Source organism: Ips typographus, linkage group LG5 (genome assembly GCF_016097725.1).
Source record: "Ips typographus isolate SLU linkage group LG5, UJ_Ityp_2.0, whole genome shotgun sequence".
Lineage (NCBI taxonomy): Eukaryota > Metazoa > Arthropoda > Insecta > Coleoptera > Curculionidae > Ips > Ips typographus.
Window position 1 is genome coordinate 13,726,214 of NC_138426.1, and position 17,192 is coordinate 13,743,405.

General features: G+C 32.5%; 1 protein-coding gene across 1 annotated transcript in view; it reads left to right on the top strand.

The window, feature by feature from the left end:
• Positions 1–2,186: 2,186 nt before the first annotated feature.
• LOC145729702 (glucose dehydrogenase [FAD, quinone]-like) overlaps positions 2,187–17,192 on the top strand; it is a 29,066-nt gene continuing 14,060 nt past the window's right edge. Inside the window, exon 1 of the mRNA XM_081980561.1 lies at positions 2,187–2,546. Coding sequence (XP_081836687.1) covers positions 2,244–2,546 — 303 coding nt within the window. The 5' untranslated portion in view covers positions 2,187–2,243. The remainder of the gene's footprint in view (positions 2,547–17,192) is intronic.

Sequence of the window (17,192 nt, forward strand, 5' to 3'; positions counted from 1 at the left end):
AGAAGCTTGAAATTACATTTTCAAGACTATGGACAGTGTCCAAACTGGCTTTTAGGCCTGACAAGTTAAAAGATAGTCTTGAAGCATCTTAAAGCACTAAAAACAGTCTAGATTTTTAAGAAATACTTGAGTTTTTAGCACTAAGGTGTCTAGAAGTCGATTTAATAGTAAAAAAGCTTAGAATGATATTTTAAGTCTATGGAGAATGTAAAAATTGTTTTTTTTAAAGTTTGCTATGTCAATAACTTTGATTTTCCAAGCTGAAAGCAGTTTTGAAACACTACAAATAGTCCAGAATTCTAAGAAAATGTAAAGCAAAGTAAAAAGTACGAAAAGTTAGTTTTCAAGAAAATTTTCACGAATGTAATGTAAATGTCCTGTATTTAAGACTATTTTCAAGACTAAAATATTGAAATTTATGTTTAAATTATGAAAACTTAGTTCAAATGCAAATTTTAAGCTTCTGATGTCACTTTTCATTAGTTCAGAGTCACTTTTTGGTGTTCCAGTCAATTTTTAAGAGTTGAATGTATGAATTTGTAATCAAAAATTATAGAAAAATCAATTTTTATTACTAAAGTCTCTCGATTTGTATTAAAACTGGTTACAAACAATTTTTAAGCTTCTGAAATCAATTTTTATCTCTTCTAAGTCAATTTTGAAAACTAAACAATTTCAGTTTATTTGGAAACTATGAAAACTGGCTACAATAAAATTTTTTAGGCTTCTTAAGTAAATTTTTCGTTTCCAAGACAATTTTTAAGTTGGGTTGGGTTAGTTTTGGGCCTTTGAACGTAATAACTGAATTATCTCGTAAACGAAGTTTTAAATTAGAATTGTATAAGAGATAATTAATTTTTCATCGTGAACAATAAAATTAAAAAAAACTGTAATTTTTGAAAAATATCCAAAGACCTAGAAAATAAGGCAAAAACATGAAAACCATCTTCCTGTATCTACGCTTCTCGAGAATTTTGGCAAACGTCATTCATAATGAGTATTAATTTCTAGAGTGCTTGTTCCAAATTTGATTCAACGGTCTGACAGTTATGACAAAAAAAACCGATTTTTTAAACTGAAATTTGAAAAACTGTATTTTCCTTATGAAGCCTTTTTCAGAAAAATGACATAATGTGTGTTAACTTATTTTTTGATGGGCTGTCGAATGGTGAATTATTGACATTTAAAACTGGACCACCCTGTATAATTAAAGAGTCAACTAGAAATGCCAATAGAAACTTTATTACAGATTTTGATAAATAACCATAGTGGTACAGTCATGTATACCATCTTTTGATATAATATGGACCTTGACACCATTTGACCAAATAAATGATTAACCGGAAATTTATAGGAGCTACGTACCATGTAATATTATGTAAGCCACTACGGTTTGATCAATCATGCAGACGAAATTTAAAAATTGTTCTGCGTAATTTCGATCCGCAAAAAAAAACTGGGTAAAGAATAATAATTTTAATAAAATTTGCGTTTAGCATTTTCGGTTAAATTACCAGTAACATTGCAGCATCCGCAGATTAGAATTTGAGATTTTACAGTGTTAACAATTTATGTTTTTTTTTTCACTTACAGCAGAAATTTGTGTATATTTCAGTGAGTTATCATACAATTTTGAAAAACCTAATTAAAACATACACACGGAAGTAGATAAACCAGGAGGTTATTTTTTATAGTTTCAATATTTCTTTTATGTCCTCAACATTTTGGTTGTTTAAATTAAAAAAAAGTTAAAAAATAAAACCGACTTTTTACATTAAAAAACTACAATGTCACATTAATTTTTCAACAAAATTTTATTGACACTGAAGGCTGTTTTAAAAAGGTCAAAAAATTTACAAAAAAATTAAGCAGATGTAAAAAAGGGTTTTACTTTTGTCTGATGGACAAGTTACTTAGTACAATAATCAAAGTATTTAAGTCTATTAAAATCTAGACTGACAACCTAGATTTCATAGTTATTAACAGCCGAAAATTGAAACAAAAAGGAACTATGCCAGTTCCGATTTTTTTTCTCAAGTCCAACAAAACCGTATCGAAGAAATTCGCAACACATTCAACACTTTTACTTTTGGTGCGGGCACGTGCTCAGGTCGCGCTACAAGAACCCAAGGCTTATATTCTGATCAAAATGGGGAAGGGTTATCGTATTGAATGAAAGATTACAATTAAATGGTGTTTAACCACCGTACAATCAGTCAGTTCTCAAACACTGAACTGGAATCATGGTGTGGATACCGCCAGACTTGTCGCAGGCCTGTTCCGTGCAAACTACCATCACCACATGTCAACCATCTACCATTGTGTTCCTACAATTGATCGCTCAGTTGTTCGGTTATTCTAAAGATCAGCCACAGTCGCAGGATTTCGTGGCTTTCGGGAATTTTGAGAATGATTTTGGTGATGATTTTAATGCTTCTCCAGAATACGAAAACGTGCAAACCCAGGAGTACGACTTTATCGTTGTTGGTGCTGGAAGTGCTGGGTGTGTGGTGGCCAATAGACTCACGGAAATACCAGAGTGGAAGGTGAGATATGCTTTTTTTATTTTATTGTGAGACCTTTTTGCTTATAAAAAATGGTTTCTTTCATTTTAGAGATAACAAAGTGAGGAAAATAATAAAAGTAATTTTTATTTTTGCAATATCAATACAATTTAATTGAATTGTGTCGGAACTAATTAAGATAAGCAAGAAAGTTGAATTGTTGAATGACAGGCGTTAGTCAGAATTTATATGATATATTGATTATAGATTACATACAAAAACAATCAAGTCAAACTATTTTTATTAATTTATTATTATTATTGTTACCAGTGGTTTTCTGACTAATGAAGAAATGATTGCCAACTAAGAATGCGAAGTACTGTATGTATCTAGGAAACCAAAAATGATTTGAAACAAAATTATTATTAAGTAATATGGCCATAAGGAATACATCTAAAATATTTTCAGCGTTGCTGCATCTACTAACGGATTTTCTGTTGTTGAATCAATTTTTCTCTAAATGTGGTTGTTTTCGAGATATTGATTATTAAACATTGGCATTTTCGATATTTGAAAGAATGTAGCAGAGAAACGGTACAAGATAGAGCAAAACGGTTTACATGTTTCTTAACTTTTAAAGAGCTTTTCTTAGGATGGTATTTTTTAAATTTTCAAAAAACCTTAAATATTGTTTTTTTGAAATTTTTTAAAATATCATTATGAAACATAGATTTAAAGATAGAAACTTTTTGTTTCAAATATCTATCATTTTTAGTTTCCTAAATACAGTACCTCCCATGCTTAGTTGGCCACCTTGTACAGGGTGCTGCATTTTCAATGGTTTTACGGGGTGCAGAGAAAACGGTAAGAGATAGAAAAAAAGTAGCATACGTGTTCCCAAACTTCTTTTGTTTTAAAGGTACGGGTGGTTTTTGAAAATTGGTAATTTTTGAACCTCTTCAGTATTTCAGTTGTTCTTAAAGTTATCAAAAAAGGAAGAACGGTTCCCGGTAGAAATTTTCATGTAGAATCCAATGGCGTAGTCAGTTTTTTTTATTCCGTTTAGTTTCTGACATATGACAGTAAATTACATTTTTTTAAATCGAACATCCTATATATTTTTACGTCATTTAATTCTGTTGATTTTTACCTTTTCAACGGTGTATTACAACATATAAGTTTGTAGAGGTTAATCCTGTTATTTTAAAAAAAAGACCTTTGCTAAGCTAAAAAAAGGCCAATATCTAAAATACCAAACAAAATCGGAAATAAAATAAACTAACACATCAGAAAATTAAATATTTTTAATAAATCTTATTAAAAATCTAAGTTACAAACAGTTCTACCGTCACTTTAATAAGAAAAGTGGCCATTTCTATTTTCTACTATTTTTAAGGTGAAAGTTGAAAAAACTGTTTATAAACGACATGTAACATGTTAATAAGAACATAGCCAAATTTTGTTTCGACTGTGGGTATTTTTATACAGGTGTGGTAAATCCAAAACCGTGTAACTGACAGAGAAACGTAGATAATTGCATGCGTGGGACAAAGACAGTAAACGAAAAAAATACCAAGTAGGCCATATTTTCCGTACGCTGTTGCCAAAATCCAATACCAATCCAATACATTTTGTCGACGGTATTGGATTTTGGCAACAGCGTACTGAAAATATGGCCTACTTGGTATTTTTTTCGTTTTCTGTCTTTGTCCCACGCATGCAATTATCTACGTTTCTCTGTCAGTTACACGGTTTTCCTATGGTCGGTTTTGGATTTACCACACCTTTATATTATTTAGTACTTTTTTGTTAAGGAAATGCTTTTTTTAGGAACGGAATACACCGTTGAAAAAGTAAAAATCAACAGAATTAAATTAACTAAAAAAATATAGGGTGTTCCATTTAAAAAAATATAACTTACTGTCATATGTCAGAAACTAAACGTAATAGAAAAAAACTGACTACGCCATTGGATTCTACGTCAAAACTTCTACCGGAAACCGTTTTTCCTTTTTTGATAACTTTAAGAGCAACTGAAATACAGAAGAGGTTCAAAAATTACCAATTTTCGAAAACCCCCCGTATCTTTGAAACAAAAGAAGTTTGCGTCGCCCACTTTTCGCCAGTCATCTCAGCTCAGAAAAAGAGATCAGAACATGTATGCTACTTTTTTTCTATCTATTACCGTTTTCTCTGTACCCCGTAAAACCATCGAAAATGCAGCACCCTGTACAAGTTGTACAAGGTGATTGATTCAATTTTGACCACCCCCTTAACTTCCGTAATTTTGATTTCAGCAAAAAACGTTAAATCCAAAACTAGTAGATATTTAGGTCTAATTTACCCTTAGATAAACAGTTATTATACAGGGTGTCTCAAATTTCAGTAACTAAATTAACCCTTAATCACATAGTCGAGGCAACAGTGTTAAACACATTTTACACCAACTAGGTCTAGAATTTGACGTAGAATTCAAATATCGGATAAAAAGTTAGTCATTGTATTTAAAAAAACATAAGTTTGATTCGTTACTCAAATTTGGGACACCCTGTAAAATAACTGTTTATCTAAGGGTAAATTAGACCTAAATATCTACTAGTTTTGTATTTAACGTTTTTTGCTAAAATCAAAATTATGGAAGTTAAGGGGGTGGTCAAAATTCAATCACCCTGTACAGTTGAACAACAGTTGTACAGGGTTATTCATTACACCGACATATTTAAGGGGACTAGGTTTTAATTGGACTATGACATATTGCACATGAGCAGTCACAGTCAAATCACAACTTAGGTGAACCTTAGGGTACCCTTAATTACGTCGGTGCAATCCGCTCATAAGACCTACAAAATAAGCTAAACAGTGACATACAAAACATAAAGAGTTTCTGAGGTATTTAAAGTTAAAGTTACAGTTTTCAACCTTTTCAAAAAGTGCTAATAAAATGCTGAATAAATTAGGTTGGTTTATTTTAAAACAAAATCAGCCATTTTCAAAAGTGACACATGTTCAGTAAAGACACGTGGGCGTGTAAAAAACATTTTACATTGTTTTTCTTCATCTGTAGCCACATGTTACAGTTTTGTTTTACTTACTACACGTTTAGTATAATATATACAATGTAAAGAGGCCATTATTCCTAAAAGTCACCGACCTTGTTTCTAATTTAAATCCAAAATGGCACACATACACTGCTCTGTTATCAGTTTGTTGTTATTCTAATTTTATTAACAATTTATGGCCCCAATGTAGTTTCCTTCTGGGGTTTTTGAACTTTCCCTAATTATGCAGCCAAATTGATCTTTTACTTATTGCAACATAGAGGTAACAGTTATCAACGCCATTGATCTAAACGTGTACTTTCAATTTTGATTTAAACTCTAAACAGCCTTGATATGGTAAACGAAATAGTATTTACACTCTACGCCAATTGTGAGCACAACTTACTAAAAAAATGTCGTAAAGGAAATCGAAGAACTTTTCTTACCTAAATAGGTCAAGGCACTAGGTCAGTGACCAGGAAGCGCATTTCCTAAGGTTTGGCAACCTGTTATTGGCTTTGAAGCCAAATCCGCCTAATCACACAATGTCGTTTCACTTTACGCTATTCCAAACCATGAAATTTGAATAAGAAGTGTAACGACACATTACGCCACTATAAAGAAATAATTTCGCCCAAAATTTGCAAAAATTTTTCATTATGGTTACACCACGTAAAATGGGCAAAAAAGCATAAGTTGATTATCGATAAAGCGGAGGTGATTGGTTGTCTTAAGGCATGAAATAGGCTATTCAAAGCTTTTGTGATTATGTACATATGAATGGTTACGCCGATTTCTTGTAAAGAAAAATCAGCTTTTTATTCTACTTCTAGTTTTATATAATTCGGAACTTTTTCCATTGCTAAGAACTAGATCGAGTATAGATTACGCAAACCTATTTTATTTTATGGTATGTGACACTAATGAGCAAAGTAATGCTGATTTGATACAATTCCCTTTTTGGTCACATGTTTACCTACTGAAGTAATCTCAAGCCAAAATGCTAATTTTCCTTTGAAGAGGGAGGAGATTATCATTGTCAAGATCATGTTACTAAAGTTGGCTTGACGTTTAGTTGTGTGTTTTTTTACAAAACCTGTGGTTTTAGAGGAAGTCAATAATGTCCACTAATTCCTTGTAATGCCCAGTAATTCCTAATAACTCCCAACAACTAACCTAACCTAACAATACCCACTAATTTTCTGAATTACCACGACTGGAAAAAAAAAGTAAGTCGATTTTCGCTTGCACTAAGTGGCCAACATAACGCAAAACCCATTGGAATAGTGATGGTGTTTCAGGCAAATTTGACCCTTACGAAAATTGTCATTTGCAAAATCGGTATTTCGAGAAATTTCTACATTAACCAACCGACGTAGGAAAGTCGGTTGGTTAATGGTACCGTTTAGCCACTAGAGGGCGTCAACTTTGACCAATTTTTTTGGTGTATCCTTTTGTTTAATATTCGAAAACCCGCTTAATTACACTATTTTTGCTAGAGTTTTATACGTCAATGGAGAGCCAATGGAATGACCTTTCTAAAAAGTTCCCAACATGGATTGATAGGTTAGGTTAGGTTAGGTTAGGTTTGGCCGCTAGAGAGCGTCAAATTTGACTATTTTTTTATGACTTTTTTCGTGCATCCTTTTGTTCAATCTTCAATAACTCGTTTATTTGCACCATTTTTAGTAGTGTTTTATACGTCAATGGATAGCCAATGAAATGAGCTCTTCAACAGTCTCAAAATTTGAATGGATAGGTTAGACGGTTTGGCCGCTAGAGGGTGTCAAAATTGACTAATTTTTTATGACTTTTTTGGTGCATCCTTTTGTTCAATCTTCAATAACTCGTTTATTTGCACCATTTTTAGTAGTGTTTTATATGTCAATGGATAGCCAATGAAATGAGCTTTGTAACAGTCTCCCAATTTGAATGGAGAGGTTATACGGTTTGGCCGCTAGAGGGTGTCAAAATTGACTAATTTTTTCATGACTTTGTTGGTGCATTCTTTCGTTCATTCGTCAATAACTAGCTTATTTGGCACACTTTGTATAAACTTTTATATGTCAATGGATAGCCAATGAAATAAGCTTCCTATTGACGTATAAAACTTGATGGGTTAGGGTAACGGTTTTGTCGGTAGAGAACGTGAAAATTTTTGAAACTAAAAAATTACAAAATTCATAATTTTAAAATTACACACACTAGTATTTATTTTTCCACTTTGAAGAACTTTCATAAAAAACTACGTTAAGAAAGTGATTATATCTGAACGACAAGTTTTTAATGCCACTTTCGTTTGCGAGACAAGGAAGGATTAACACTTTAATTTGATTTAATTAAGTAGTTCCTACTGTATTATCTACAGTGCGTTTTTTTTAACGGGCAACATAGGATTTTACGTGTTAAATTTTTAAGCCCATGTTAGACCATTTTATTTTGGAACTGCAAGTCTATAACTTGACGGGTGTGTCTTTAGTACCCTGAAGCTTAAGTAAGTCTACCAATTTGGTCTAAAAAGTGATTAAAAACTGGAAAAAAATCACTTTTTTTCGAAAAGATTTTATCGTTTCATACTCCCTGTACGCATTGTTGTTCCTTGTTGTTTTCGATACTGGCAGGGCAGGTAGCAGGTAAAGTGACATATTTTGACTGCATCACGATCCGACATCTTTTGAACGTCAAAAGGGCATTTTATGATTGTTTGGAATACTGTTTGGCTTCAAACGGAGGTCACTTTGAACAATTCACTTATAAAAATACTTCTTTTGTTCTTAACTTTCTTGATATAAAGTTAATGATCACCCTGTTTTACTTTCTACGCCAAATTTTACCTGCTACCTGCCGTGCCAGTATCAAAAACAACAAAGAACAACAATGCATATAGGGAGTATGAAACGGTAAAACCTATTCGAAAAAAGATGATTTTTTGCAAGCTTTTTAACACTTTTTAGGCCGAATTGGTAAACTTACTTAAGCTTCAGGGTACGAAATAGCCACCCGTCAAGTTTTATACTTGTAGTTCCAAAATAAGATGGTCTAACATGGGCTTAAAAATTTAACACGTGAAATCCTATGTTGCGCGTTAAAAAAAACGCACTGTATAATGTATAAGAAAAAACCACCTTATTTTTGTTCATTATTTGTTGTTCAATGCAATTGCTGTAATATCGATTACTGAAGCACGCCAAAGTTCGTTCAAGTCGAAGTTTGCAATAACAATTTGTCCAAGACTAGGATATTCTATTGGTAAATTCAATTCTTACGTCGACGATATAATCTTCCAGTTTCCATTCCATTTTCCCCAGGAGTGCATCGTTATCCGTTTTTCCGCGCTACTCTTGTTATTTCGCAAAAGTGGATAATGGAATATTTTTGCGTAGTAAATTTGTTCGACCAAGAGAGAATTTTTGCTGACAAAAAATAGTTTCAGCGGTTATTATGAACAAAAGTACGATTAACCCATGTTAACCAACACTAGGTAATGAACTATATTGTTCACTTGAATGTTGGTACATTTTTGTTACATAAATGAGTATAGTTGACACACAAAAACGTTCTGAAAAAGAAACTTTCGTGCTTTAAAACTAAAAAACATCTAATATACTACTTTTTTAGTGTATAATAAGAAAGTTTTAAAAGATTTTCCCTATGTAGTTTTTGTTATAAACCACGAATAATGATATGCAAAAATGGAACAAAATAGCGTTTGGAAACTTTTAAAAACAACTTTCCAATTCTGTTCATATTTACAATTTTGGTGTTTTCCCATTTACATTTTAAACACGGCTCTAAACTTGAAACCAGATACAGCATGGTAATAAATCACCGCAATCGATTTATCTTTTTCCTCGATAGCCAGCTGATTAATAAACCGATCCGAAGAAAACCGCCCTGGTAATCCCCAACAAAACCGATTTCCCTGTTGGTCGATAAACTGTGGTTTACTTTAGCCGAAAACTTCCACCCAGAACTTATTGCGTTGGTTATTTTTTAGTATACGAGAGGGGATCGAACAGTCAAAGTTAAAAAGAGGTAGTTTACACTACAAGTTACTGAATTACTTGACTTCAGTTGGTTGCCATTATTATTTGTAAATTAGTTTAGATAGGTCAAGAAAAAGTAGCAAGCTGCTTTTTTTGACCAATCACAAACATTTTCAATACTATCTTTCCAAATGACTGAAAATGTTCTGAAACAAATTATAGGGATACGATCAGTTGAAAGTTGCAAATTGGCGTTTACAGACCCACCTTACATTCGAATACCATAAATCGACCCATTTACTGTTAAAAACGACCTTCGTGTACCACCAGTACACTTGGAATGTTAAATTTATCACCAATTTAATTTTGTCGGGTACTTTCGGTATTGTACTGGATTGTTAGGTGGTTCCATATACAACTAGCGTGTGAATTGAAATAGTTTCTACGTATAATTGAAATTTAATTTAAAATTAATATACTACTGCCTCGAAGTGATCAGATACTTTTACAAATATTACATAGAACACTAAATCTTGTTGGATACGGTTTTGCCTCAGAAAATAATCTTCGTCTTTTGCATTTTATATTAAAACAGCTGACGAATGAATTCGACTTCCGGAACACGTTTTGCCAGTTACAGTTTGAAAAATTAATATCCGAACGGTCTCATTTATAACGTTTAGACAGGTCTTCGTATTCGTAAATATCGCTTGGAAAGCCGCAAGGGATGAATCGAAATCGCTGTCAGTTTTCCCAACAGTAATGTGCCGATTGGAAAAATAATTTATATCATTAGGGACGGATTTTCCCTGTTTTCAGCTTAATTAACCATTTTTGCAAGGCACGTTATCATATTTCACCGGAAGATTAATATTTTGTTGGTCGGAATGTTTACTGTGTTTTCTGCTAGAGTAATGAAAATGTATAGAACACTTTTATTAATTTCATACTTACGATTTCTGTGTTTGACATATGGTAATTTAATCGGACACTTGTTATTGATTAAATTAACCTGACCCTGATATTACTTTATATCTGACTAGTAGTTCATAACGTATGGTAAATTCCAACGCAATTTATAAATATACAGTGTGACCTAAATCTTGATTAAGCAAATTTGAATATTTTAGTTATAATTATAGCTACTGCAATAAAAATAAATGACAAATGTTATTTAGACTGCAGTAATATACAGAGGTTAGCTATTGTTTTGTTAGGTTGAAGTTAACTGTCACTGAATTGGGAAATATCCTCATACTGTTTTTTAGATAACTGTCTTATTAACTGATATAATATGAATATTTATCCGTCAATTGATAGCCAGTAAAATGGGCTTTCTAAAGATATAGCCAGAAAGTTTACCAATGTTTTCTATTAATGCTGAAGAATTTTAGTTTAACTGATATATCTTTTTTTCTGTTTTCATGAATATACAGGGTGGTCCAGTTTTAAATGTGAATAATTTACCATTTCATAGCCTATTAAAAAATAAGTTGACATGCATTATGTCATTTTCCTAAAAAATGCTTCCTAAGGAAAATACAGTCCTTCAAATTTCAGTTTAAAAAATCAGAAACTAAAATTTTCCAGTAGCGTAGATATAGGAAAATGGTTTTTATATTTTTGCCTTATTTTCTACGTCTCTGGATATTTTTCAAAAATTACAGTTTTTTATTGTTCACGATGAAAAAGAAATTATCTCTTATAAAATTTTGATTTGAAACTTTGTTTACGAGATAATTCAGTTATTACGTTCAAAGACCCAAAACTAACCCAACCCAACTTAAAAATTGTCTTGGAAGCGGAAAATTGACTTAAGAAACTTAAAACATTTTATTTTAGCCAGTATTCATAATTTCCAGACGAATTGAAAGACTTTAGTTTTGAAAATTGACTTAGAAAAGATAAAAATTGATTTCAGAAGCTTAAAAATTGGGTTTGTAACCAGTTTTCATGCAAATCGCGCTACTTTATTATTGAAAATTAACTTGTAGACATAAAAACTACTTTTTCTAGAATTTTTCACCAAGAACATCAAAAACATCAACCTAGAACACCAAAAAGTACCTCTGAACTAATGAAAAGTGACATCAAAAGCTTAAAATTTGCATTTGAAGTAAGCTTTCATAATTGAAAGACAAATTTCAATATTTAGTTTTGAAAATAGTTGACAAGACATTGACATTCATGAAAATTGTCTTGAAAACTAACTTCCTGTACTTTTTACTTTGCTTTTCATTTTCTTAGAATTTTGGACTATTTTTAGTGCTTCGAAACTGCTTACAGCTTGGAAAATCGAGTTTCAAGACTATCTTCACCAAGTTATGAACATAGCAAACTTAAAAAACAATTTTTACTTTCTCCAAAGACTTAAAATGTCATTCTAAGCTTTGTTACTATTAAATCTACTTCTAGACATCTCAGTGCTAAAACTTCAAGTATTTCTTAAAAATCTAGACAGTTTTTAGTGCTTTAAGGCAGTTTTCAGTGCCTCAAATCGAGTTTCAAGACTATCTTTTGACTTGTCAGGCCTAAAAGTCAGTTTATCCACTGACCATAGTCTTGAAAATGTTATTTCAAACTTCTTCACTATTAAATTGACTTCTACACTCATAAGTGCAATAAATTGTAGCATCTCTAAGAAATTCAGACAGTCTTTAGTGTTTTTTAAGACTGGAAAATCGAGTTTAAGACTATTTCCAAAAGTCAAGTTTCTTCAGTAATAAAAGTAAAAATTTTTGGTACCAAATACTACGATATTAGTCTTGAGAACTAATTTTTAGTCTTGATTTCCGGTTTTAGTCTTGAATCTTGTCTTGAACTGTTTTTAGTTCTTAAAATCCAGTTTCAGGCGCTCGGCCAGGATGACAGTCTGAGAAAACGAATTATAAGACTATTCCTAGTAGCTAATAGCAAATTTTTAGACTATTCAGTATAAATTTGGACTCTCACAAGTCTTAAATATTCAGTTTTTCACTATAAGACATTTGGAAGACTGTATCTTCATTAGGAAAGGATTTTCAGAAAAATGACATAATGCAAGTCAACTTATTTTTTGATTGGCTATCGAATAGTGAATTATTAACACTTAAAATTGGACCACCCTGTATAAATTGCCGTCAATAATTTCAATAAGACAGAACACTTTTTGAGAAACAATAAGATGTATGATTTTGTAATTTTGATACAGAAGATATTATATGAAATATTCTTAGCTATGTTATATACTTTCTGTGATTAAATATTCAAGTTTTGTTAAATATTAAAGAGTAGTAAAGCAGTCTAAATCATCAAAAGATAATACTTTGAATATTTGCGAATACTATTTAGAGTTTGTTACTTAATACAGTTCAAATGTGCAGTATTTCCGTAAATCACCGCACTGTTCGTAGTTTTACGCAAAAAGAGCACTTGTGTCCTTACTACAGAACTTTACTACAGTTACTCGATGAAAACAATTTAGTGCAAACAACTATCAATAATTATATTATTTTTTTGTTATTTTTTAACTTGGACCCTTTGAGTGACCACACGTTTTTGACTAATTTGGGGTCGCTGATTCCAAATCCGCAGTCAGATTTCACGCACCTCTCACACAGCCCGAGTTTTTTGCAAAAACGTGGTTAACTCTGTCAGTTTTGGAGATATCGTCAAACCGACTGCACTAGCGTGTTTTCCAGGAAATTTTAGCATAAAATGACGTTGAGACGAACGCTCTAGCTTAAATAGCAAAAAAGTTTGGTTTCTCGCTTGGCAACGTCGCACTAATTGTAATTTTGTTATTTTTTGACTTGGACCCCTTGAGTGACCACTCGTTTTCGACTAATTTGGGGTCGCTGAATCCAAATCCGCAGTCAGATTTCACGCACCTCTCACACAGCCCGAGTTTTTTGCAAAAACGTGGTTAACTCTGTCAGTTTTGGAGATATCGTCAAACCGACTGCACTAGCGTGTTTTCCAGGAAATTTTAGCATAAAATGACGTTGAGACGAACGCTCTAGCTTAAATAGCAAAAAAGTTTGGTTTCTCGCTTGGCAACGTCGCACTAATTGTAATTTTGTTATTTTTTGACTTGGATCCCTTGAGTGACCACTCGTTTTCGACTAATTTGGGGTCGCTGACTCCAAATCCGCAGTCAGATTTCACGCACCTCTCACACAGCCCGAGTTTTTTGCAAAAACGTGGTTAACTCTGTCAGTTTTGGAGATATCGTCAAACCGACTGCACTAGCGTGTTTTCCAGGAAATTTTAGCATAAAATGACGTTGAGACGAACGCTCTAGCTTAAATAGCAAAAAAGTTTGGTTTCTCGCTTGGCAACGTCGCACTAATTGTAATTTTGTTATTTTTTGACTTGGATCCCTTGAGTGACCACTCGTTTTCGACTAATTTGGGGTCGCTGAATCCAAATCCGCAGTCAGATTTCACGCACCTCTCACACAGCCCGAGTTTTTTGCAAAAACGTGGTTAACTCTGTCAGTTTTGGAGATATCGTCAAACCGACTGCACTAGCGTGTTTTCCAGGAAATTTTAGCATAAAATGACGTTGAGACGAACGCTCTAGCTTAAATAGCAAAAAAGTTTGGTTTCTCGCTTGGCAACGTCGCACTAATTGTAATTTTGTTATTTTTTTGACTTGGACCCCTTGAGTGACCACTCGTTTTTGACTAATTTGGGGTCGCTGAATCCAAATCCGCAGTCAGATTTCACGCACCTCTCACATTACATCTTTCACAAACGATTTGATTATAATAACTCACAATTACCAACCTCTTATTTTATAAAAGTATCATAATACAGATCAAATGACCAACTTGAAGATTAGCCATGCAAATCCTATTCATTAAAATATGCCTTGAAGCAGTACCGTTTTCATGAATGAAGATCGAAGATCGCCGTCAATTGAGACGCTCCTACGATAGTACTACAAGGATACTACAAAACTCGTAGTAAAAACCGGTTTTTCCTCCTTCCTGTTTCTCGTTACATCGTCGATATAATAATTATTGGGTAAGGATTTAGGTTGGTTAACGAAAATAATTACTGAAATCAGGAAGTGCATTAGTTAGCGAAATTATGCATAAAGAAGGAAGTACGACATTTTGGTTGTCAGTTATTAAAATTAACGTAACAAAACTTAGCAAGGCTTAAAACTAGAGAGAGAAATTGTATGTGATTACGCAGACTATTTAAAATATTCATGAATGTATGTAGGCTGCCAGTGAAAACATATTATTATAGCAATTTTAAAAAAAAACAACAAAGAAGTGAATGTTTGATTTGTGGGAGTTTTGTGCGGTTTGAATAGTGCAGGGTTAATTCTGCAATGTATCTAATTGCATTATCTCGCACTTGACGTTTTGTACGTGGTTTTATTGTTTATTTATGCTAGGATTTAAATGAAATAATCTGGCAGTAAACCTGTATAAAAGGTAAACATTTATGAAGGTTTTAGTATTTTTATTACCAGGTTAATTTAATATTTGAAATATTTCATCCAGAATTTTTTTTAGTTTGATTATAAAAACGTAATGTGATATACCGCTTTTCTGGCTTTAGGGAATTCTTTTTTTGCCTGATATATTTCCCAAACATTAGAAAGTAATTTATTTTTTAGGGTTGCGGTCGTAATTGGGCCCCACTTTGTAACACACATCAAAGCGACACAGATTTTGTTCTTTCAGGGTTAATTAAAAATGTATTATTACAGTTAAAATAACTGATTTTCAATCACTATCTTCATACGGCAACAGAAAATTGTTCCGTGTTTCTGCGATATCGAAACGCGGTTAAATCGACCATTACAGTGACAAAAATCGCCTTTCACCACTCGATACGTGGACGTTTAGCCTAACAAACAATGTTCATTTTTTATCAAAAGCCCAAAGCCATTTAACGTGATTTGAATGGTGTCCGCTTTGTACTTTATCAAATAGATCAATGGTTTTCGTGCCGTTCCTGAACATTAACACTGAAATTGAATTACTTGTTGCAGTGAAAAAGAATGAAATAAGTCCAGGTTTTTCCTATTTCCCAGTGCGAAAGGCTAAACCTTGGTTTAATGTTGCAATCAAATTTGCTTTGCCTGCAATTAATTCGTTCGCATGAAGCTTGCCATCATTAAAAAGCATATTCGAAACACCTATTATATTTTCCTTGTTTCTATGCAGATTAGGTTGCTCTCCTTTTTTGTTTTACCATATTAATAATTAATAAACGCCTGGGTATCTTTGTCCTTAGTCATTGTGCATTGTTTCAGGGTAAACAAATAGTTGATGACTTCAAGCTATACTACAGAAAGTTATCTAAACTAACCAGTCTAGAATGCACACACATTAAACAAAACACAAATAAGAAACTATTCTACGCTTCATATTCAAATTAATTTTTTTTTTAACCGTGGAGTATATTAGAAAATATAGGTTATTCAGCAATCTAGAATTAGTGCAAAGTCAATTCAGTGTCCTTGATTGAACAAAAGCGAATCCCTGATTACTCAACACTAATTAATTAGAATACTTATGTAACTCATCCCTTGTTTCCTATAGTTTTGCAACTATACCGAATCGAGATAATTTGATTTGATTTGAACTACTTTTTGGGATTCAGTATCTCGGTAACATGAAGAGCTAGAGAGACCAGTTGTGCCTTATTTTGTAGTTTTTTGTATGCTTTTTCTAATGGCGTTTGAGAGAAATCTATAAGAGTTCAAATTAAAAAGTTACAATCATTCAAAAATTGACATTTTTGCAAAAAGTGCAATTTTGGCAATTTTTTATTTTGCCCTAGGAGGGTTCCAATGCACAGCAAAGGGCTTATTTATATCAAAGGACCTTAAATTAAGTGAAATAAGTACAAAAAAAGCACTTCTGAATTTTTAATTTTTCAAAAAAATTGAAAGAACGGGGGGGTATTAGGGGTGTTTTTTTACTACTTTTTGAAATGCAATATCTCGGTAACATGGAGAGCTAGAGAGGCCAGTTTTGCCTTATTTTGTAGATTTTTGTATCCTTTTTCTAATGGCGGTGGAGGGAAATCTATAAGAGTTCAAATAAAAAAGTTACAATCATTTAAAAATTGAAAAATTGACATTTTTGCAAAAAGTGCAATTTTGGCAATTTTTTAACTTGCTCCAGAAGGGTTCTAATGCACATCAAAGGGCATATTTATACCAAAGGACCTTAAATTAAGTGAAATAAGTACAAAAAAAGCACTTCTGAATTTTTAATTTTTCAAAAAAATTGAAAGAACGGGGGGGTATTAGGGGTGTTTTTTTACTACTTTTTGAAATGCAATATCTCGGTAACACGAAGAGCTAGAGAGGCCAGTTTTGTCTCATTTTGTAGTCTTTTGTATCCTTTTTCTAATGGCGGTGGAGGGAAATCTATAAGAGTTCAAATAAAAAAGTTACAATCATTCAAAAATTGAAAAATTGACATTTTTGCAAAAAGTGCAATTTTGGCAAATTTTCAATTTGCTCCAGAAGGGTTCCAATGCACAGCAAATGATATATTTATACCAAAGGACCTTAAATTAAGTGAAATAAGTAGAAAAAAACCACTTTAAATTTTTAATTTTTCAAAAAAATTGAAAGAATGGGGGGGTATTAGGGGTGTTTTTTTACAACTTTTTGAAATGCAATATCTCGGTAACACGAAGAGCTAG